A 24,732-nucleotide genomic window follows, 5' to 3' on the forward strand; every position below is an offset into this window, starting at 1 on the left:
CACCTTGTTGCTTCCTTTTCCCACACGGACTTCCGCCCCGAGCCCAAAGACGCTTTGTGCTGTGAGTTAAAGGTGAACCTGCGAGCTTACACTGCCCGTGGGGGGAGGGGTGCTGCATATGCATCTTGAGAGGAGTCTTGCCCTAGATGTCATTCGGTTCAAGATTCCTACTTCAGACAGTGAGCCTGGAGGAAGTTTCCACACAGGAATGTCATGATGCTTGCCCGTAACTCTAGTAGGAGACAGAGTGGGACAAAAGAGGCTCCGGCCAAGGGGCCAGCACAGCCTGCAAACCTGGTGCTCATGCCGGTGGGGCTGGAGGACCCCAGGACTCGGGCCGTTGCTGTTATGCCGGAAAGGGGGTCCCCAGAACCTGGGTAGGTCTTGTCAAATAATTCTGTTCTCAATCACATTGCTGTCAGCTAGTAAGGAATATGAGTGATGGCTTTGATGACCTGCAAGGTTACACAGGACAGAAATCCAAATCAGAAGGTATGCACTGTGTTACTGAGCGCCCCGCTGACAATACAGTGACTGCAGAACAGTTTTAATTTTTCAAGTCATCTTTACATAGTAAAGGCCTAACTGGTAAATCCTTCAAAGTATAAACTAAATAAGCACCGCTACCTGATAGTACATTCTGGTTAACCCCAATTTAAAGGTTCTTACAGGTGAACTGTGTCCCTCTCCCCCCCAAAAAATAATGTTGGAGTCCTAACCCCCAGGACCTCAGAACGTGAGCTTATTTGCAGATGGAGACTTTCTGAAGGGAGCCAAGTTAAAATGAGGTCCTTACGGTGGGTCCTGATTCAATAGGACCAGTGTTCTTATAAAAAGAGGAGATTTAGGCACACAACAGACACACGCAGAGGGAAGCCGTGTGAAGCCTAAGACAGATCTGAGTGGTGTGGCCACAACCAAGGGATCAGGGACACCAAGGATGCCAGCGAACGCCAGCCCCTGGAAGAGGCAGGCAGGACCCTCCCCTGGACCTTCAGAGGGAGCGTCGCCCTGTGACACCTTGACCTCAGACTTCTGCCCCAGGCTGGGAGAGGATACATTTCTGTTGTCTTAGCCCCTGTTTGGGGTGCTTTGTTCCAGCAGCCTTGGGAAACTAATACAGAGGTTTTGTGTCTTCTCTACATAAGCACTGCTTTTCAAACTGTCTGTTGTAATGAATCAGTTATCTTTTTTCTGTTTTCAATCTATTATAGACTGACCTTTCCAAAATACGGTAAAAATGAATTGCTAGAAAAAGAAAATGTCTTAAATGACATGCAGAATGCAAAGCCATGTTCTTAGTGTTCAGTTAGACACACAATCATTCTGTCCCACTGCTGTACACGTTTCCACACACTGCTTTCAGTTTTCGTCCTGGCAGGGGGTCGGCACACGGGCAGTGGGCCACATGCCGCCTTAGCAGGCCAGCTCCAAGGACGCCTGGTGATGGTAGGCGGGCAATTGTCCTTGGGAAGCCGACGCTCTTTCACGCCCCTGCTAAGACCGCAGCACACAGGGTGGGTATTTCCCTGTCTTTCCAAACAATGTCTTATTGTGGAATTAAGCAATGCACCTGTGAAAAATTAGTTGGGGGTTGGTGGTTAAAATGTTTGAAAATGGGCTCTAAACTACTTCCAATAAATCTACGTGGAAATCTAACAGCCGGCCAGGCGGGCCTCTCTCTCCTGCTGATCTGGGATTCAAATGGGCGCCAGGAAAACACTTTTGAAAAACCGCTAACATCAAACTTGTAAGGCCTCTCTCTTTGAAACCCCCAGGCCTTCTTCCAGGAGGTGGGGATGCCCTTGATGTGTTTACAAGAGTGCTGGACACGGATTAGTTGCTGCTTCCCTCAGGCCCCCAGCTTCTGCTCTCAGCCTCCTGGGAAGCAGGCCGGCAGCTCTTGCGGGGGAAGGATGGGCCCCCCCGACCGGGGACAGTTGCGGGCGCCAGGAGTGTGTCCCAGCAGCCACCTCCCCTCTGCCACCCCACCTCCACCCAGCGGTTTGTTCTGCAGCAGAAGGTCCAGGCGGCAGAGAGAAGGGAGGGCCGGCTGGGCTGGGGCTCCCTCAGGCCTCAGAGGCCCCGGCCCATCTCCTGCTGTGTCTCCCCCCTACCCCGGGGGTCCTGTGGCCTCGAGGTCTGAGGCTACAAGGGCAGAGGACTCGGTTGGTGGGAGGGGACGCGGGACAGCTCCTCCGCTCACCATCCTGGATAAACAGATAAACGCCACCCTTTCCTGCCGCCCCGAAGGTGACAGTGCCACCCAGCCTGGCCTGTTCTTCCTGGAAACCCCCGTAATCCTGTTCGTGCCTCTGCACGCTTCCAGCAAGGCCCTGTCAGGTGCTTTCGAAGCCATCAGATAAACTCCTTGTTTATCTGAACTTTCAATACAGAAAAGAGAATTAATCTGGGGGGGGAGGGGTGGGGGGGGAGAAGGGCTGGCCTCGCCCTCATCCCCACCCCCCCTCCTCCACCCCCAGGGAGCATCTCCCAGGCCTCATGGCCCTTCTGCAGTCACCACTTCTCCCAGCGGGACCACCACCCCAGGGCTCAGCTACCCTTCTCCCAGCTCTGCTCAAGGCCTGCCCCCTTGGTGAAGCCGCTTCTGGGGGCTTCCCACCCGCTCTGTGCCCACATCTCTGTTCAGAGCTTCAGTGCTGCGCTGGTGCGCCGGCCCAAAGTTATCTGGTTCCGGGTCCGTCCCCCCACCAAGGTCTCCTCTGCAAACCCAGCTCCCAGCACACAGGTGCTGCGTGGACAACACTTTTTTTTTTTTTTTTTCTTTTGTGCGGTACGCGGGCCTCTCACTGTTGTGGCCTCTCCCGCTGCAGAGCACAGTCTCCGGACGCGCAGGCTCAGCGGCCATGGCTCACGGGCCCAGCCGCTCCGCGGCATGTGGGATCCTCCCAGACCGGGGCACGAACCCGCGTCCCCTGTATCGGCAGGCGGACTCCCAACCACTGCGCCACCAGGGAAGCCCGGACAACACTTTTCAAACCGTGTTTGTAGCTGCATATTTACATCACGCCCTGTCTTTGTCGGCTCGGGCTGTGGTGAAATACGACTGTTTCTCTTCGTCCTTTCTCACGGTCCTGGCGGCCAGGACCAGGGTCCTGGAGGTCTGGAGGTCTGGACGGCACCCTCTCCCTGTGTCCTCACTCGGCAGGGAGCCAGCACACTCCGGGTGTCCTCCTCTTCCTCTAAGGACACAAATCCCATCACGGCCCCCCCCTCATGACTTCACCACCTTCCTGAGCGCCCCCCTCCTGACACCATCCCACTGGGGTATGGACTGGGGGGACACACACAGGCCATAGCTCAGCCTTAGAGAAGAGCTGAAGGTCATACACCATATAGGACCATCTATGCCGGAGTATTTCGTTCTCTGTGCTTTTTCTTATCTCCCCCTGAAAGTATGTGGTTTTGCTTTTATCACTGGAAAGAAACAGGAAATGTGCTTATTTTTGACAGGTTTGTTTGGAGAATAAGCCCCACGGGAACGCTGCTGAACGTCTAGTCCCTCGGCTGTCACCGCTCCCCGAATCAGCCCCCAGTCAGCAGGCCTTGCCTTACGCCCCGTCTAGGAACCCCTCCTCCGGTCCTGCTGCCGAGCAAGGCCTACCCCTGCCCAGGACAGCAGCCAGCCTGCCCTTAGGCCCCCCAGGAACTGGAGAGCCCGTCAAAGGACTCACTGGGACCCGACCGGCCCCCCGGGGTCGCCCCGCGGGTGAAACGCAGCAGGCGGGGCTGCGGCGCTGAGGGGCTGGGGGTTCGGGCGCCTGGGCAAGCTTCCTGATCACACCTCCCGTCTCAGGGACCTCAGCCTGCATCCGGGTTCTGGCCTTGTCCTCGGGCACCGGACATGGGCAGGGCCGAGGAGAGCTGTGTGTGCCCAGGGGAGGGGCTGGATGCCCTCGGGGTGTCCTGCTGCCCTGGGGCCCCCACCCCCTCCCTCGCTGCAGAAGGCAGGAGGGTAGGGAACGTTTCCCGAGCCTGGAAAGACCCCGGCCCTCGTTAGCAGAGATCAAGTGAGCCGCCCCAGGTGCACCTGTACCCGCAGGGGAAAGCAGCCTCCCATCCTCACTCTTGCACCCGGGCCTAAGGAGGACACCTCGGACAACGTTTCCTGGTGACAGGCCTCCCTCCACACTGGCGGGCTTCTGTTCTCAGCAACGGTGCAAAATGGGGGTGGGGGCTTCCCCAGACTCCCCGGAGACCGGCCCAGTGTGGCCCCGCTGACTACCCCTCCATGGTGTCTATTCCTATGGAAACGGAACATTTCTTTAGTCTACAGGACTGTATGGTTCCCTGTGGCTGCTCAGACAAACTGCCATGAATTCAGTGGCTTAAAACAAGATAAGTCTATGCCTTACAGTTCTGCAGGTTAGAAACCCAACGCGGGTCTCGTCAGGCTGAAATCAACATGTCGGCAGGGCCAGTTCTGCTTGGAGAGTCTGGGGAGAATCCGTGTCCTTGCTCTTCCAGCATCTAGAAGGGCCTGTAGCACCTCCATCCGTATCAAAGCTGGCAGGCAGCACCGTCAAAGCTCTCTCTGACCTGTTCTGTCATCAGGTCTCCTTCTCTGGCCCCGACCCTCCCGCCTCTCTCCTATAAGGACCCCTGTGACGACACAGGACAGCCAGATGGCCCAGATCAAATTCTCATCCCAAGATCTGTAATTAGTTGCAGTTGCAAAGTACCTTTTGCCACACAAGGTAACATATTCACAGTAGTGGATGACGAGAATGTGGACACCTTTGGGGCCATCATTCATCCAGCATGAGAAGTTACTGAGATGCGGCTTGTTCAAGAAGTGAAGTGAACAGCCCAGTGGGGACAGCACGTCAGCCGGGTCGGGGAGAGGCCCACCTGCCCTGAACCCCCAGCACAGGGCCTGGCCCACTGCACACAACCACCATGTATGGGTTGAAAGGGTGAAAACATCTAAATAGAGGAGAAACTGATGGGCTCATGAGGATAATCGTGAATTACAGGACTGCAGGTCCAGAGAAAACAGAACGAAGAGAAACAGCTGCTCCGTATTGATACCGACTGTACGCCAGGCACTGAATGAAGACCCTCCAGCCGTTGTTTCATCTAAATCTCCTGCCAACTCCGTAAGGCAGCTTCTACTAACTCTGTGTACGGATGAGAAGACGGAGGTTCTAAGAAGTAACGAGCCCCTGGCTGGACGTGTGGTAAACACAGCAGTAAAGCCTGTGTTCTTACCCCGGTTTGTGTTTCTAGAAAACTAACTGAAATGGAATTCAGACGCAACACAAACTTCACGCACCAGGAAGGTGGCTTCACGTAGTTTCCTGATCGTCAGTTTGGACGGTGGGATGGACCTTTCTCCCGGGGCGGGGATGCAGCCCAGAGCGTGGCGGTCAGCATATTCTTTCTGGAAATTCACAGCCCCTGATGTCAACCGTGGACCCTGGGGAGACACGAAGTCTAGGCGGAGGATCCTCGTCTAAACACGTTCTGTGCTTGAGGAATTCAACAGCGCGTCTATCGTGAGTGCATGTGGGAAGCCAGAGCTCACGTCCGTCGCTTGCGTACATCGGGATACGCGTACGCTGAACTTGCTTAAAATAGCGTATATTAAGGTGTCTCCTGCCAGCACGGGTTTCCTTTCTCTCTCTTGGCCAAGTATGAATCTGTATCTTCTTCAGGCTCTAGACTAGCCATTACAGTGAATCTTGCTTAAAGACCAATTTAAGTAAGGGTGTTTGAATGTGGGCTGTTTGCCCCTGTTCACACCTGTTAGTCTGTAGGAAAAGTTCTGTTTCAGGACCTAAACAAGTTATTTTTATACTCAAATTAGAATAACAGTGCTAAAATGAGACAGACCAGTGAGAAGTCGGGGACATCTGGGAACAGAACGGGAATCCTGTATGTTCACATCACAAAAGACACCACACTGTGTGATGTCTGCAATGGGCTGGAAGGAAACAAGAAGGAACCTCCGGGACCTGACCTCAGCCCCGGGGACGTTCGGGGTGTCCTGTGCCCTGCCGGGTGTCTGGCAGCATCCCTGGCTGCTATGCTCTGGGTGCCTGTGGCACTCACGCCCGCACGGGTGGTGACCAGACACTGCCCCATGGCCCCCGGGGCCAGTTCACCCCGATTGAGAACCACTGAACTGAAGACAGACAGGAATCCCGTACGCTAGCACTAAAAAAGAAAAGCAGCAATTATTTTTGATGAGCAGAAGAAGATAAAGGTAACTCCCCCATTACTTACGGACTGGAGCAGCACACGCGCTGTTCCCTTCCTCGCCTGGCGCAGGTGTCCGGCCCTGACAACTCTCCTGTGGACGCCGGGGAAGAAGGCTTCCTGGCTGCTTCTCAGAGTCTTGCAGCATCCCTTCCCGGGGCTCCGCTGGCTCTGGGCAGGCCCCCACCGCCTAGGCCTCGGTTTTGCTGCCCCCAGCCTGCTGCCTGCGCTCCACACACACCCTGGCTTTGCCGTCAGGCAGCAAACAACATCCCGCACACTCAGGAAGGTCATCCCCTAGAAGGCAGCCCTACATCCTTGGCTGTACACGCCAGACAAGGTGGTCTACGTGAACCCGACTTACCAAGACCCTCTGCATGCAGGTGGACGCAACCGGGTTCGGAATTTCCAGGAGGCAAGCCGCGGTAACGGGTGCTCGATTATCGCAGCAAGTGGCAGGAAACACTGAGGGAAGAGCTCCTGGATCCCCGATTTCCGTGGGCGGCTTTTCTGAGGTCTGTGCTCCCAGCCCTTGGTCTCCCTGCTCCGTGCCCTGGCTGGGCTCCAGGCAGACGGTCACACAGTCCTGGCCACGCCCCAGTCTCCCAGTAGAGGCTCCAGCCCTTGTCTCCCTCCTTCCTCCTCGGTGAGTCCAGCCCTGTCATCCAAGATCTGGTAACTTCGGGGAAGGACGCGGGCCTACTCCAGCCCCTCTGCTGGCATCTCCTGCAGCCTCAGTGCACCCACCAACCGGCCTCCCCGCTGCCCGGCCCAGCCCGCTGGCCCTTCTCCAAACCAGTGTCCATCTGCTGAGGGATGTGAGCACAGCGGTCCTGGCCCCGTGTCTGCGAGGCTGCAATGAGCTGCCCTGGGCCCTGCACTGCAGGGGGGCCCGGGGGACAGGCGAAGCTCCAGGGTCACAGCCTTCCATTTACACGTGACAACATGGAAGCTTCTGCCCTGACTCGGCCCCTGTCTACCTCGGAACCAGGACTCGGCCTGTTCTTACCAGAACCAGGCAGAAGTGTCGCCAGATACGGGCCCGGAAGGCAAAAGAGGCACCAGGAATCCACCTGGAAGGACCAGGATGGCATTTCCCCCATTAAGATGCTGCAGAAATGTGCTTTCAACTCCCAGAAGCTGTCAGGCAGCAAAGAACTCACTAACCCGCTTTGCAGGGGTTAATTCTTTCAGACTCTGAGGGCGGCGCTGCCAGCCCAACAAACGCACGGCACCCGCTGGGGCCTTGGGCAGGGGCCGCAGGGGTGTGTGAGCCCGTCCGCAGGGTGGCGGAGGGGATGAAGGGAGAAGAGGTTTCCCAGGGAGCAGGAAACGCCCTGGGCCCGGATAGAACTGACACACGGGTAAGGAAACTTCCAGAAGAGTACCACGCAATCATCTACTCAGTTTTTCTTCCATATTCACTGTTTCTTGGGTTTTTTTTGCGGTATGCGGGCCTCTCACCACTGTGGCCTCTCTCGTTGCGGAGCACAGGCTCCGGACGCGCAGGCTCAGCGGCCATGGCTCACGGGCCCAGCCGCTCTGCGGCACGTGGGATCCTCCCGGACCGGGGCACGAACCCGCGTCCCCTGCATCGGCAGGCGGACTCTCAACCACTGCGCCACCAGGGAAGCCCTCACTCAGTTTTTTTTTTAAAGAAAGTAAGTGAAGTGGCTGCGATCTCTACACACTGCTTCCCTCAGGAGCCGTGACCTGGCATCTGATGGCGGGTCTATGTCAATGCAGAGCTCCCGCTACTTTGGAAGCTTTATGCCTGAAAAATACCCAGTTTTATGAAATGCTTTCACGCGTGTATAAATCTAAAAGCCACCAAAAAAACGTGCAGTCGCTAGGGCTTAAATTATGTCCATTTGACAGGTGAGAAAACTGCGGCTATAAATTATCCCTCTGTCCTCAGGATCTAGAACATTTTTATCAAATTCAATATATGAAAATATTTACAGAAAAAGATACTTTGGGACGTGATTTAGAGAATCAAATCAGATGATTCCACTTGCAAAGAATCCCATTTCCCGCAGCTTGTCGGAGAGAGAAGCAGTTACACGTACTAATTCAGGGAGTCCTCCAGACCAGCATGAACTCTGTTCAGGCCCGGAGTCCTGTCACCGAAAAGAGACCGTCTGGAAGGAAACCTCCTCTCCGGGCTCCAGGGTCCAGACTCCTGCTGTGAGCACTGCAGGTTCAAAAGGCACGGCGTCCCTCCCCGCGCTGGAACCAGGGCCTCTCGGCAGGGCCAGGTCCCGGGAGTGACTACTCACACTTTAATTAAAAGATGGGAATAGAATAAAGCGATATTGAAAGCTTCACCACACAGCTGGAAAGTAAAACCTGGTGAAGTGACAGATGGGCGACAGATGGGCGTGAGTGACAGCAAGGCTTTCCTGAATACGTCACCAATATTACAACGTAATATTGGCACTATTGGCACTACAACGTAATAGAGCTGGCACTATTTTCATTGTTTACTTATTTATCCCGTAAGAAAATGTGGTACTGGTAAGTTGAGTTTTTTGAGGTACTGATGAAGACCAAACAGTCTTTGAGCATCAAGGTTTAAGTAAAAGGCATATCCAAGTACTTCTGTTTTATGTGGACACTGAAAACACGGAGAAACTGTATATTTTTAATCAGTGCGAACAATATGGAACTGACTTTAGACACTCCTCTTCATATTTTATATTAAACTAATTCAACTCATGACGTCACTCAAAATAAAGACTGGCAAGTACACGCGCCTCTAGAGAGTTTCTCAGCACCGACATGGGATTCAAAGCGCTCTTTGACACGTACATTGTGCCCGTCTCTGGAATCCACACGGAAACTCCCAAACCAGCACGTGGGGATGCCACATTGGAAAGGACCACCTGACCGTCCCTCGAACCTAACTGCCCCTTTGCGTTTCACAGGAAAAAAGGCAACTCACGATATTGTATTTTTAAATAAAAAGACTTTATTCATGAAATAAGATAGCAGCTAATAGTTTAAGGAAGGCTCGGGGAGATATTTCTTTCACATGGGGGCACACATGCACCTTGGAAAATATTTGGCAGTCATAAAATTAGCATTTTTAGTCACCTGTAAAGTGCTGAGACATTAATCTCGGGTGGACCTGCATTGTTTTTCTTAACCATCCAGTAAGTAGAACATTGATAGATAACACGTGGAGCACAGCGAACTCACGGATCACTCATGCACGACGCCCGCAGAAGGGGCCCTAAGTGCCAGTCTGCCGACCAAGGGCCACCTTTCCTGTGTCCTGTGTCCGCCGCCAGCACCGGCGCCCACCCTGACCAGCACCATGCATCCTTCAGGACATGCATTCAAAGCTAGAAGCGCTCCTGGTCGACAGATGCAAACACAGCGGGAAAGGATGGACCAAGACACCTTCTACGTCTCCTGAGACACTAAAACACACACATCTCCAACGTGGGTATTTTGGCATTGACGTTTGAGTCTAAATGTTGACAGGCATTGAGGATTTTGGTTCAAAGCAAACGTTATTTGTGAAACGTTACATATAACATAGTGCCTAAAACTTTGTTAATTTTTTTAATAGAAAAATGCGATATAAAATACTACTTTGTTAAAAATATACAGTACACGCATTATACCACTTTGGAAAACTCAGTTCAACTCAGAAAGCACATAACACCACCCAGCCTGGTATGTGTTACGTGGCTTTCTTCATTGTTACAAATTCTATTCTGGAGTTAAAAGATATACAATATAAATAAAAGTAGTGAATCTGAATCAAGTACAATTACTTTAAGAATTGTTAATAAACCCCTCCACCAGTGAATATGCTGTATTTCCCCGTGAGTTCTGAGTCTGCGAGTTCTCTAGGTGACAGGCTACGAGAACAGGTCTGCAGCATCCCGTGTTTATTAAGGACCACGGGGGTCAGAGGGGGAGCATCCTCCCGGGACCCCCACCCACTCAAACACGGCGTCCACTCCCCTTCCTCACGCGCGTTCACACGGGGCTCCCCTGCCTGGGGTGGAGGGAGGGGCTGCCGGAGATGCCGCCTTGACGATATTGCACTTTTCGGCCCCGAGACGGCTGGCGATTCACGCCCAGCCAGCGCAGATGCAGCGGGACCGCTCGGGGTGTGTGACTTGGCTGAAAGGCCACCCCCGAATCTTGACCCTGGCTCACACATTCAGCAGGGGGATCTGCCAGACCATGACGGACGAGGCCAACTCCTCCGGCCGCTGCTGCCTGGCCTTCCTGCTCACCCGCCGGTGGCCCTGTCCCCCGCAGGCCACCAGCACGGAGCTGGCCTTGGCCTTCCTGGCCCGCCGCCCTCGGCCGGGGGAGCTGCAGGGGAGCCGCAGGGGGTCCTGGACGAAGCTCTCCTCTGAGCGGGGCCCCAGGGAGCCCGAGCCCTGGGAAGGCGTCGGGGACCCAGACGTAGAGGAGACGTCGCTGGCCTGGGCGAGGGAGCCCAGCGAAACCCCCAGCCAGACGGCGTCGGGGCCGCTGCGGCTCGGGCAGGGCCTGGGCCCCTCACCGGGGAGCGTGTCCCTCTGGTCTTCATCCTGGGGGTCGGCACCAGGGGGCGGGCTGTCCCTGGGCTTGTCTCTGTCTGCCTTGGAGGCGGCTGTGGCCACGACCAGGAACTTGACGGGTCCGTTGTGAGCATGGTAGGAGACCAGGCCTCGACCTGAAAGGGCACAGCAGGGCTCCGCATGCCGGGCAGGGCCCCGGGCACCCCCCGTCCACACGGCAAAACCCTGTACTCGACTGCTCAGAGCGAAAACAGCTTCCAGACCACGTTCTCGTGGATTTCTAGTGAAGTCCAAGAATGCTCTCAAAACCATGGTCTAAAATACAACTGTGGTTTTCGTCATTGGTATCTCAGTTCTGGTACTTGCGTGGTACTTTTAAAGGGATAAAGTAGATATTTTCCTGTTCTCTGTATAAATGCCTTCTTGCCTGCTCTAAGATAATATATTTAGGAAACGTTTCCCTAAATCTTGGTTTTAAAAACTTAAATGCCTGGGGCTTCCCTGGTGGCGCAGTGGTTGAGAGTCCCCCTGCCGATGCAGGGGACGCGGGTTCGTGCCCCGGTCCGGGAAGATCCCACATGCCGCGGAGCGGCTGGGCCCGTGAGCCATGGCCGCTGAGCCTGCGCGTCCGGAGCCTGTGCTCCGCAACGGGAGAGGCCACAGCAGTGAGAGGCCCGCATACCGCCACAAAAAAAAAAAAACAAAAACAAAACAAAACAAAAAACTTAAATGCCTGAAAAACATGTCAATGCTAGGAATAAGATGCCTAAACTATAAGTAGTTTCCTGCCATTTTTCACTTTAAAAAGATTCTGTGGTTTAGAATAAGTTAGTCCTATGGTATCGATTAAAATGGGGGCTCTTCAGTTCAAGGGTGATGTGAATTCAATTTTAAAAGAAGCACCAGAAACTCCCTGTAGGCCTTTTTTATGAAATGCAGACTCCCCCATAACACCGGGACTCCAAGGGTCAGGCGGGAACGGGATGTCCATTTTTAAGTGCCTCGCAGGTGAGGTGACAGAAATGGGGGATAGATGCCCTTTTCACCAAATGCTTTGAGGCTGAAACAGGGCCCTAGCACCTCCCTCCCACTCTGGCCGAAGCAGAGGACGTTACAGGATTCCTCAGCTGGGCGAGGTGACTTCCTCCATGAGCTGAAGGACAAGTCAAGAACTCCACCAACAGCGGGTACTGGGGGAGGGTGAAGGGATGGGGACGCCCAGACACCGGGCATGGAGGTGCGATCTGACGCGACAGCCCAGGGGAACATCCCAGCATCACCGGGTGAACCTGAATGTGAGTGTTTCCTACACACCTGTGGTCCCCTCCCGGACACACAGCCAGAGGAACCCGAGTCCCTATGAGAAGGGGTGGCCAGAGGAACCCCCACAGAGGCATAGCACGTAACACACAGAACAGGAAACAACTAAATACCCACTGTACGTCACATGGGGAACAAAGCCACGCTACAGAGCAGTGACACGCATGAGCTACGGTCACGTGACCAACAAGGATGCGCCTCAGAAATAACGTGGAAAGAAATCAGTCGGAGAGGAATACATACACGACGAGACAATGATAGAAACTGTGAAAATGGCACAATTAAAGACTTCTTTTTTAAAAAAGGTACAAGTTAGCAAAACTATGGAGAAAAACCAATGGAACGGTGACATGAGACCCAGCAGGAGAACGGCTATGTTTGGTTGTCGGGGAGAAGGGTCCCCAGCTGTGACGGGAAGGGCTTCTGACTCCTGGGCCTTTACCACTCAAACTGCCCGTAGTCACCACGTAGCTTCTGCATGTATCACAGGCAGGTCATAACGAAGACAGCAGTTAAGAAATGAATAAACCAAGTTGGAATTCCGTGATCCTAACAGGTGGATCACTGACAAAATAGGAATTTATCTAAAGCGCAGACCTATTTGCAGTAGACCCGTGAGAGCTTGTTGAGGGAAGGAAGGGCTGCCTGCGGTCAGAGTGAAATAGTCCAGCGCTGACAGTAGGAAGAAACTATAGACAGAGATCTTTATTAACATTTCAATGAGTTTCCTACAAATCTTTTTCTCTGAGAGTTATTACATAATCGACATAAAATTTTAAGATCTTGGTTTTACTTAACTCACAGAATTAACATTTCTCTGTATCATTCCAAGCTCTCTGCAAACATCATTTGCACTGGCTGTGTTACGTTCTAAAATGGCAACGCGACCACTGTCTTAGGCGTCTCCCTACTCCTAGTTTTGGATGTTTAGGCCGTTTCCTGTTCTTTCTGAATCATGGTTTATTCCTAGAGTTGGCTGCTTCACGAGACAGAATTTCCTGAATTGGAAACCCTGACTCCTGACGCAAAAGCATCTTCAAGTCCTAAACACCAAAGTGCTTTCCAAAAAGGCTGTGCCCATTTGAGCTCCCCGCAACACTGCAAAACAGCACAACTGAGCTTTCTCAGATGCTGGGCCTCTTTCTTTGCAAAACATAAAAAAGCATCCATTTTCACTGAGCAAAACTGTACAGAATGATCAAAACCAACAGGTGGCAAAAAAGGTAACGTGAAAACACGTCCTGGGGATAAGGGTCTCCCTGGACCACTGATGTCAGAAACAGGAAGACAAAAGTATGACCTGATGATTCAAATTAATAGACATAGTCTTTATAGTAGGAAAGAAAGGAAGGAAAAAGGAAGGGACGAAGGGAGAGAGAAAGCCACCTAAGTAATTTACACTGTTTAAGCAAAGACACAGCTGACCACAGACCCATGGGCTTGACGAGAGTACAGTACAGGACAGAGGCCCGGGAGACGCAGGCACTCGGGGGGTGCACTCACCGGTCACCTTGGGGATCCCCTGCAGACGAGGGACAGGCAGGGCCACCACGACGCCCAGGCTGGTGCCAACCATCAGCAGGCCGTGGCAGACGAGCAGGCTGGTCACAGACAGCCGCTGGTGTCCTGGGGGACAGGAGAGACTTGTGCCCCGCAGTCTGGCCCCTGCAGCCCACACGCTGGGGCAGGGGCCCCGGGAACTGCCCAGAAACCCTACAGACCCGCCAGAATGCTCCCCGGGCAGCCCCGAGCCCTCCCGGCCAGCGGGTGTCACCGGAGCCCTAGCCACACACCGCGGCTCCTTCAGCCGGACGAGCAAGAGAGAGATCTGGGGGGCGTCCTGGCTGCACCCCGGCAGAGCACGGCCACGGCCTCAGGACACGTGCACGGTGCTCTCAGCACCGCTGGCGCGGCCCTTCCAGAGCCGATCACACACTCCCGCCCCGAACCGTCCACGTAAATCATCCACTTCCAGGCAGAGCTGCACACACACACGTACACACACACGCACACACATGCATGTCAGACGGCAGCCCCGTGTGCGCAAGAGCCCACCTAGGCAGGTAAGAGGGAACCTCGCAGGTAGGACGGGCTCCCAGCGCAGCCCGCGCTCAGCATCACAGGGGAGAGACGCAAGCGAGCACCCAAAGGCTCCGTCGGAAGGAGACCCCTCACGGCCTCGGTGGGAAAGTCCGGGAGGCGCGGACACCCAACGCTGGAGTCCAAGGGCTTTGGAGCTTCTGGCTGTTCGCTCTGCCTTGTTTTGTTTTGTTCTGCAGTCGAGGCTCTGAGGCCCAGAGAGGTGGGTCAGCCTGACAACGTTAGGAAGTGGAGGGGAAGGTGCGTGCCTCCCCGTGACTCGTCTCAGGGACTGAGTCTGGGCCCCGAGCACCGCACCCCTGCCCTGACCCTGCCCACAGCACCACCACCTTCGACAGGGGCTTTAAGCCCCTCCTGGCGTCTCTGCTCGGCGCTCAGGCTCGAGAGCAGAGAAGGGTTACGCGGCTGCTCCCAGGAAGGCATGGAGGGCGCTTCGAAACAGCTGGGTTCTTCTGCTCTCTGGAAACGAGTCACTTTCAGTATCTCTGTGTTTGACCTAAGTTCATCTTAGATAAAAAGCATGAAAACAAATGGTCTCAACACCAAAGCCAAAGGCAGGTCACCACGCCCACTGAAGTTAGTTTATGATTATTTAGGCAACGGAACACTGAAGCCAAACCGAGACAACAGCTACAAAAACTAAAGATCTGGTTTTACCTCTAAATACAGGCATATTTTTTGAAGAAAAGCTAATGTATTAAGTTCATCCAAATGCGTGCCCGTGGAAGCAGCTGGGGCTTTAGAGACGCCTGGGACCTGCATGTCTGTCTACACCTGGGCCGGGAGCTGCCATTTCCAAACGCCAGGGAGAACTGCAGAAGCCATTTAGAAACACAGCTCTGGGCACAGCTCACAACGATTGCTATCCAGGGGCAGGTGGTCCCATCGTGGGGCAGCCCTTCGGAGAGGAGCTCCAGGGACCAGGGAACGTCCCAGGACACACGGGTGTGCCTTCCAGAGCAGAAGCCTCACTTGATGCCACGTGACCTAAAGATTCCCCACAGCTACGCTCGAGACAGAAAGCAAACCCGCAAAGCGGAGACCCTCCTCTCCAACCCTCTGGGAACCTTTGGTGGAAGCAGCTGGTGGAGGCGACTTTTGGAACTGGCTCACTGCTCTGTTTTGTTTTGTTCCAGTGACGTACGGCCTCCGCCACTACCCTGGTGCACAGGGGCGGCAGGTTACATTCCATCTGGATATCTTACTTCTCAACACCAACGTGGAGAATGTCATGACAACGGGATGGACAGGGGACAGAGCTATTATTTCCCTTTTGCAGCCGCTTTCTGAAGCCACCCTCCTGGAAGGAATACAGAAACTGGGGCAGTGGTATAGTCCTGTGGTCCTAGATGTGAATAAATTTCCTTTTTAACACACGAAAGTACTGGCAACAATAAAAACAAGCAGACTCTCATGACGTGGTCTCAGGCCTCGGTTCCGAGGTTGGCTGTGGGTTTTTATATCATTTAAGTCCACCCACACCCTCATTTTGGTAGCCAAGTCCTGCATATAAGCAAAAACTGTTTGTATGAATAAACTGTTTTGTGATTTATTTGATCGTCCTGAAATATTTTGGTCTGGGAAACTGAGTTTCCTTTAATTCTTCTCCAAAAAAGGAATTTGTGAGTTAAATTTTCTTTCACAGAGAATATATCATTTTTAAAATATCGGCCTAGGACTATTAAAGAAGCATCTGAAATACTTTTAATCTACCTCTTGGCTTTAAAGAAAACTAATGAGGAAAAGGGAATTTCAAACAGCCCACCTCCACAGTGAGGATTAACAGATCCTCGTAAAATATGTGAAATATTTCCAACCACTAATAAAAACATTAAGAAGATCTTACTTTCAAATTACAAAGGATAAAAGTTTACTACTTATTTTCATTCATAAATGCATTTTGAAAGTGACCTTCTATCCCCCTTAGGAATTTTCCCGCCTCTTTGCCTGTAAATAGCATATTAGGAACATCTGACTTTTCATCCTGTCTCCAGCTTTTACATCTGTGTTACGTTATATGCAGTGAAAATCTGGGAAACTCTCTAGTCTCTGTAAAGAAACTCTCTCCAGAAGTGGATCTCTCTAAAGAGAAAGGACAAAACAATTCAAAGGTACAGAAGGTGCCCTGTGTGGCGTCGGGATAGGGAAAAGTCACCGTGTGGGGAAAGGTTACGAAACATGACGAGAAGGGGAAAAACTACATGGTCGGTGGGAAAGACCAACGGAAACAACCCCGGGGCTTCTGGGAGGTGCTCCTGGGAGGACACCCCCAGACCTTCACTTCATCGTAACAAACGCGAAAGCAGGGAAAACTGGGATGTTTTTCTTTCTAACTGGTTTGAAAGCCGTCAGTTCCAGTGAATGATGGTTTGTTCCATTTTCAAAGTAGTCTAGGATTCATCTTTAATTTCACATATGAAAGTTTAACTGAATGGTAATTAGGGAACGTGGAGATTTTCCCATTCCGGAGGGTCTGCAGACAGAGCTGCTGAGAGGTGTCCAGGCTACTCCTTGTGGAAGCACCAGCTGTGGCCTTCTGAGCTGGCCAAGCTGCAGGCAGAGGGGCCACCCACTCAGCATCGAAGGGGGAGGCGAGGCGGGAGGGGCGGGGCAGAGATGCCGACAAAGGCTGCAGTTGGCCTGGGCCAGAAGTGAGTTATCAACACGAAGGGGCAAGGGAGCTGGCCGCTGTGTGATGCACGCTCTCCGGAAACCCCGCTGTCCTCTCACACGGGGACACAGGAGCACAGGAGAGGCGGCCAGGTTTATTCAAATGCTCACGAGAAACACACAAACAGGGGAGAGAATAGGAGAAGCAGCCAGCCTTCCAAGTGTGCTTGGAAAGGCTATGACTGGAACCCACTCCTGGCTCCCACCCGGGACAGAGACCAGGGAGGCGGGCAGGTTAGCGCAGGATTAACTGCTGGTTAAAGAGCCGCTGGTTAGCGCGGGATCAACTGCTGCTTAAGGAAGCTGCTAGTTAGCTCAGGATCATCTGCTGGTACAGGAGCTGCTGGTTAGCGCGGGATCAACTGCTGGTTAAGGAGCCGCTGGTTAGCGCAGAATCAACTGCTGCTTAAGGAGCCACTGGTTAGCGCGGGATCAACTGCTGCTTAAGGAGCCGCTGGTTAGCACAGGATCAATTGCTGCTTAAGGAGCTGCTGGTTAGCGTGGGATCAACTGCTGGTTAAGGAGCCGCTGGTTAGCGCGGAATCAACTGCTGCTTAAGGAGCCGCTGGTTAGTGTGGGATCAACTGCTGGTTAAGGAAGCTGCTAGTTAGCTCAGGACCAACTGCTGGTTGAGCAGCTGCTGGTTAGCACAGGATGGCACCAGAGCCCAGGGGACACGAAATCCACTCCTCGGTCTGTTCCCTAACTCATAAATAACCTTGAGTCTAGTTTAAGTTGCTGAATTCCCTTATGATGTGGTTGATGGTACTTAGAAGAGTTACACTGACTTTTGTATTACATAGAAAATCGTGCCACTTTATTTGGTTACGTCACCCCTGGAAAGCAATGCGCTCACTCAGCAGGGACCTGGGAAGGCTAATCTGACAGGGGGCGGGGGTCTCAGCACTTTTTCATCCAAATACCCTCCCCTGACTGTTCTGGACGAAGAGGAAACAGCTGCATCCTGACGTGACTCACGCAGCCTCATGACCCGGAGGAGATGCCGCCCTCTGACCCACGGGCTGTAACCACCTTGGGGACCGGGAAGGTTGACAGACGGCCCCTCGAAATGTGTGTGCTGACCCCAGGCGCCGTCATCCACTGTGTCTGCCAAGTATGATGTGGTTTACGGCAAAGCGCTCGAACTAATGGTGCTCAGAACAGAGCCCCAAACCGGACAGAAAGATGCAGCTCAGCACACGAGTCCCAGTCCACAGGGGAAAGCACGCTGAGACCTCGAGGGAACTAAATAGGTTCTCAGTTCTGCTACAAAAAGTCATGAGTCACAGTATAGTATAGTAATTTTTTTTTCCAATTGTGTTCTTTTTGGCCTGGGAAGGCTTCATCTCTAGAACCTACTGGAATTTTATATTCCAGTGAGAGCACGAAAGGACAGTTTACATGTTATTGCCATATATACATAAAAAACCCATTTGGGCAACATCACGAACACAACTCTAGAATGAGGCTTACACACGCGTCCAGGATGCTGGTGGTCCAAGGACCTGCCATTCCACAGGCTCACGTAGGGTGCAGACACGCACTGACACAAGTATTTAAGTGTCAGAGAGGACACAGTGAAACACTTCTCACCGTGAAACACTGGCCCAAGGGTAAGGCGATTCAAAGAAGGACAGACAAGACATGGGTGTCTGGCCTCCCTGTTTCCAAAAATGCAAGAAAATCAGACCAACGTCAGACGCCTTTCTGAGGACCACATTCAAGAACCACTGCCCAGGCACAGCAAGAGGACTCTCATTCTAAGGGCCCCTGATTTCTGCTCTAACTGTCCACCTTCCTCACGTCCGCCAGGTCTAGCAGCTACAAACCTGGGAGTAAAACATGAGATGCAGAGAAAGCACAGAATCCCCGGATACTGGTGGACCTGGGGTATTTCGCACACAGCAGGCAGATGCGGGAGAACACGCCACCCAAAGGCTCCTTCTGCATGGGGCTCGGGCTCAGGAGAAAGAGCCCTAAGTCCTGGCACAGGAGTAGGAGGCCCAGGGCGGCGGGGGCCCCGGGGGGGGCAGGGACTGTGTGTGGTGATGGTGACAGCAGGCAGGGGCACACCTGCCAAGGGGCCCGGGGATGTGGGGCCGCCAGGTGTCCCCACCTGACCACACGGTCTCCTGGCTCCACAGGAACCCAGGCGGATCCTGACCTGAACAGTGAAAGCCACGCAGGTGGATAAGAAACAAGGGAGTCGTTAACTGGGGGATGGAAAGAAGGAAAGAAAACAAGATGAAGTACAGCCGGTGGCCCAGGTGCAAACAGGTTATGTGGCCACGGGCATGTGACCGCTGGGCTTTGGTACAACAGGGACTGGGGATTCGAGCACCCTGGGAGGGCTTCCTGCACAGGTCTGTTCACGCGGTGTGGGTGGCAGCCCACGTGCTGCACACCGGATCTTTCTCTTCTCCAACTGGGAGCCAGGAGACGCAGCCAACGTGGGAAAGGAGGGGAATGCCGTGCGGCGTGAGACTGGTCCTTAAAAGCCCCGTGGAGACGTGGGCCAATACACACCAGGCACACACACCTGTACACAGCAAGCAACACATACACATACGAGTTACATACATACACACATCTGCAACATGCTTACACACACTAGCCACATGTCCTGCATAACAAGCCCATACGTGTATATACTAGCACACACCCGTACATAACAGGCCCAGGTGTACATACTAGCCACATGCCAGTACATAACAAGCCCAGGTGTACATAGTAGCCACCTGCCAGTACATAGCAAGCCGTGTACATACTAGCCACACCCGTACCTAACAAGCTCACGCGTGTACATACTAGCCACGCACCAGCCACATGCAGCTCCCACACCCCACTCCTGCACCTTGGCTGGTTTGACTCCCACTGCCAGGAACACCCTTCCCACGTGGGGCTGGCGGAGCCCCGTGGAGCCCCCCACCAGAGGGTCTCCTTTTCTCTGCCCTTCAACCTCAGATCCTTGCTCCCGCCCCCCGCCCCAGTGCTTTACTAACAGCACTAAACCGTCTGCGATGGGCGGCTCTGACCTCTAAGAAGGGCGCTTTAGTTCGGGTCACCGACAGCCCCGAGCCCCGGCCCCGGGGGATGTGGCACCGCCCACCAGCGCCCCAGGGCCCACCTGGCAGCATGTGGTGGACCGGGGTGGCGACGTTGACGTCCTGGAGATGTTTGAGCGTCTCTGTGTGGAAGAGGCGGAGCGTGGACCCCGAGGTGAAGGCGATCCAGATGCCCACGCCGGCAATGGCCATGTGTGAGACCACCATGCCCTCCTCCTGGTGGGCCTCGAGCTGGCTCTGCGGAGATGAAGGAGAAGGCGACGGCGGGGCGTCGGGGGTACAGCACGGAGCTGCACCCCACGTCGCCGTCACGGACCCGCCTTCTGGGCTGCGCGTGAAGCCTCGGGTGGCGCTGTCGTCCCCACCATGCCAGCGTGTCCAGCTGGCGCCCCGGATCTCACCTGCCCTCAACCACCTACAGCAAGGGCACCGTCACCCCAGATCCGCAGGTGCTGAGCAGCGCCCCTGGACGCCTGTGGACCATCAGCACCCCCAAACCTGAGCGGGAACGAGGGCCACGTCTGCCTGCAAGGAGGCCTGTACGGGTGGCTAAGCCCCCGCCGAGCTCGCAGGGTCCCCTCGGCGTCCAGCCCCGTCCGGCCCCCGGGTGGCCACCTACTGCTTCTCCGTTTGGCCAGGCCCTTCCCGAGCCTCCGGGCTGGGCTCTGCTCCAGGTCTCCATCCCGACAACCCTGCTCCACGGGGCCCCCGAGAGGGAACCCTTGGAACTTGTCCCCATGGTGGACGGGCTGGTGCTGGGCAGCTGTGGTCACTGCCTACCAGGGATTGGCGGGGGGCAGGTGGGGTGAAGCTTGGAGACACAGTGAGAAGAAACACTACCCTCAAAGGAGTCCTCTTAGCCCACAGCAGGTCACAATCTTGCACAGCTCTCTAGCCTGAAAAGAGGTAACTTAAAACCCCCTAGGAAAAAAACAGGCTTATGCCTCTGTCCCCTTCCTCAAGGACTGAGAACAGTGCGGGACGCTCTTTACAACCCACTATGCGGCCGAGGGGGCCAAAGGCACCATCCTCGCACGCCTACCCACGTGGAAAGGGCTCGCCGGTTAGCCCCTCACGCTGCACCCACGCCGCGCGGCACTCCCGAGCTGGACAGAGGGGGACACGTGAGTCTCTGATTTTGTCGGAAGGGAGGCTGCCCGTCCAAGGGCACCACACCTTGTTTTAAGTGAAGACTGCAGCTGGACAGGCAGGGCTGAAGAGCGGCCTGGGGGTCGTCCTGAAGCCGGGACTCAGGCGTGACAGTGATTCTGGAGTTCACAGACGCCCCCGACGGCCTGAGCGCTCAGTCCTGCCATCACCACCTGCCCGGGACCGCGTGTTCCCTCCGGCGTACCCACGCACCTCCCGGGAGGAAAGACGAGGACCCTGCTCTTGGGACGGACAACTGGCTCTGGCCCTCGGCCCCTCCTGCAGCCAAAGCCGGGGGGCTGCCGTTTCCTCCGAGACGCCCGTGCTATGCTCACCTCCACAGACACCTCCCTCTGCGCACGTGTGCACCCTCCCACAAAGCGACCCCGATCATCACAGGTCTAATTTAAACACGCGTCAGTGGGGACGAGCCGGTGCCGGCGGTTAGGAAGGACCCCCGAGTTCTTACAGTGAGTCCTCCTGAGTAAACACGTATGACTGGAAACGCTGGCACACGGCAACTCCACGTTTCACTTTTTGAGGAAGGACAGACTGTTTTCCCACAGCTGCCCCATGTCACGTCCCCACCGGCGATGTGTGCAGCTCTCGACTTCTCCGCGTCCTCTCGGCACTTGTTAACGTCCCTTCTCTATTGCTGTCATCCTCGTGGGCGTGACGTGATGTCTCATGGTGGCTTTGGTTTGCATTTCCCTAAGGACTAAGGATGGTGCACACCCTTCCCTGTGTGGCCGACTGTGTTTCTTCTTGGTAGAAATGTCCGTTCGGATCCTTGGTCCGTGTCTGAACTGGACTATTTTTCTTTTGATCGTTGAGCTGTAGTTATATAAGCTGTTTGTTACGCACTCTCGGCAGATACACGATTCTTAAGTATTTTCTGCCGTTCCGTGGGTCGTCTTTTCACTTTGCGGACAGCCCGTGGAGGAGGCTTGGGCTGCCCTGTACCACAGAAACAGACATGGCTTTCCTCTCCGGCAGGCTTCAAGGGGGATGGCTTCCATGCTGTTTTGTGAACCGGTACAGATCCCCTCGGAGGAAGCCCACTGCCGAGACCAGGGCTGCAGGAAGCGGTAGCACTGTTTCGCGTCCCACTGCCCTGTGTGTGTATCACCGCGCAGTCAGGTTTCAGCAGCAGAGCGGGGCTGACGGGAGGAACGGGGCAAGCGCCCCCCCCCCCCCCACGTGCGCTGAGACTCGGCCTCACGGCTCTGCGTCTCTGAAGAGGAGAAGCCCAGCTGGTCCTTCGGGTCAGCTCAGGACAAAGCGCTCCCTGCTCCCGGGAGGCCATCTCTGGCAGAGCAAGGCGGCTTCCAAAGAGAGGTTAAAAAGGGAAGAAAGCGTCACGTGATGCTGAGAAGTCCTTGTGCTACCTGAGCGTAAAGGAGCACAGGTACTCGCTCTCCTGGCTGCTGGCTCTTTCACAGTTACTGGTGAAACTTCTCGTGGAAGAAGGGAGAAAGTCACGGTCTGCTGGTCCTCAACCCCCGCTTCTTTCTAAGAACTCAGCAAGCCCGGGGAGGAGGCAGCCCAGAGCCGCTGCTGGTCGGGGCCCACCCTGTCCCTGCCGTCCGGCGGCTCCGTTCGGTTACTGCCTTGGCCGCCCCACTCCCATCCTCTGTCTTGCGGGCCATCTTGTCCCACGCGTCCTGCACGCTGCTTCCCGGCCGTCCTGTGGCCACCTCCACCGCTGCAGCGGCTGCCCGGGTCCACCACTGTCTGCTCACGGGTCTTCGGCGTCTCACAACTGGCTGTTTTTCTTTACAGAAGTGCTTCGTTCTGCAAAATCTACCTCGGATCCTCCTTCTCTGTCCTCCACCCACGGGGAGTGGAATTCTCCCGACAGAGCCCTGGAACAACCTTCTCAGTGAGTCTTCAGTCCCCAATCTCACACCCCTTTCAACTCCTTGCAAAAAAAAGTCCTCGGAGAAGACAGATTTCCTGGCGTCTGTCCCTTGGTTAAATCCCCACACGGCCCCCGTCGCGCACAGCGTGGCGGGGCTCAGGACGTCACACGCCGATCTGCCCCGGGAACCGAGCCAAGCGCGGCTGCCCTCACGGTCACGGCCTCAGCCCCGCCAGAGCTGCCCAGACGGGCCCCGTGAGCGCTCACGGCAGAGGCTAAAACCCCGGGAACCGAGGCGGGGACCACACGCTCCTGCGTGCGAGGGACCAGGTGCCCTCTGACCACACCTGCGCCAACCCCACGTCCCCACGCGCGGACTCACCCTGTTTCTGGGCAAAGGTCCTCCAGGAACCGCCTTCTCATGTCCTGACACACAGCACTCCTCCTCTGAGATGTCGTGCGTTTTTGCCGCCCGCTGAAGTCCTCCTCTCCCCGGACAGGGCGGCTTTACGGGCCTGTGACCCTCGCGGGGTCTCAGGCTCAGAGGGCTCCGCACCTGGCATGATGCTCGGGCTGCTGGCATCTCGGAGTCCGGGCTAACTGACACTGGGCGTGGGGCCCTGCAGACGCCGTAGCCAGTCCTGACCCCAGACCTGCCCCCAGGGGTCAGGTAGCTGGTGTTGCCCTCACCTGTTCTGGCACGGCACCTGGCCTGTGAGTTCTTCCTGGGCTTTGGGTTTTTTTGTACAGCACTGTACTTCTTAAATGCGTGACACGTTTGTGCTGGATGATGGGTGATGTGAACAATAATTTATCTCTGGGATGCTGGCCATTGTCTCCCACCTTCTCAGAGGCTTGGTCTTCTGTGTGAAAACAGGAACTTTGGGCAACAGGGTGTCGGAGTCTCCTGCCACCTTGAAATCATGCGGATCTGAAGGTCTCTGCAGGGTAGGGTAGCAGGGCCGGGACCGGCAGTAGGTGTTCAAGAACCGGTCTGCCTGCCAGCTTGGGCCTGTCGCCTCTGTGCCCTGCATTCGTGTCTTTCTATACGATGATGGGAATTTATCTCATCAGGAAAAAAACGCATCAACTCAGAAAACGCTCTGCTACTAGGTCACCTTTAGTATCGTATCCATTTCATTCTTTCATTCTATTTTTGTCTTCAACATCGGGGGTAGGGTTGGAAGGAAAGCTTTTTCTTCTTCTCCTGTCCTTCTGTCTGTCTGTCCTGAGTCAGGAACACTGCACATTGCAGAAAATCGAGAGTAAGGAAGGACAGGTCTTACTTTAAACAGCTCCAGTAATTAAACCGAAACTACCTGTGAAATCGGGGCTCCGAGAAACAAAGCTGTGAGGTCAGCACCCGCCGTATCCTCAACAAACCGCCCGCTCTTCAACGTCAGGTTGCTTTCAGAGCTGCGTCCGTGTTCCTAAAGCTCAACGTTTTCTTAAAGGGCATGAAGTAAACCCCGTGAAGAAGGCCCTACATAGCTGGGAAGGAAGAAAGAAGGCGCCCCCCCACCCCAGATCCAGGTGCAATGACTGCAGCTTCATTACGTGCATTTAACACTTATGCTTCCCCGTCTGCTTCCCCTGACCTGGCGGGAAGGCGGGGAGTTTTATTGCTGCCGCGCTGGGCACGCACAGCCCGCCTGGCTCGGCACCTCTGGGTGAGGTGCTCGGCGCTGCCCCATCAGAACGCTGAGCTGGCACTGCAGCCCCGCTGTCCCCGCTGCAACTGTGCCAACCACTGCCGTGCAGAGGCCACCGCGAGAACGTTCATGCCCCTGGACATCAGAACTCACACCCTGCTCAG

At 54.8% G+C, this 24,732-nt stretch overlaps 1 protein-coding gene across 1 annotated transcript in view; it reads right to left on the bottom strand.

Moving 5' to 3' along the window:
• Nucleotides 1–10,394: 10,394 nt before the first annotated feature.
• ARHGEF10 (Rho guanine nucleotide exchange factor 10) overlaps nucleotides 10,395–24,732 on the bottom strand; it is a gene marked incomplete at its 3' end in the record, with an annotated part of 71,019 nt that continues 56,681 nt past the window's right edge. Inside the window, exons 27-29 of the mRNA XM_082863902.1 lie at nucleotides 19,969–20,143; nucleotides 13,575–13,697; nucleotides 10,395–10,906 (exon numbers count right to left, since the gene is read on the bottom strand). Coding sequence (XP_082720028.1) covers nucleotides 10,395–10,906; nucleotides 13,575–13,697; nucleotides 19,969–20,143 — 810 coding nt within the window. The remainder of the gene's footprint in view (nucleotides 10,907–13,574; nucleotides 13,698–19,968; nucleotides 20,144–24,732) is intronic.

This window comes from Leucopleurus acutus (assembly GCF_964270905.1).
Source record: "Leucopleurus acutus genome assembly, chromosome: 21".
Taxonomy (NCBI): Eukaryota; Metazoa; Chordata; class Mammalia; order Artiodactyla; family Delphinidae; genus Leucopleurus; species Leucopleurus acutus.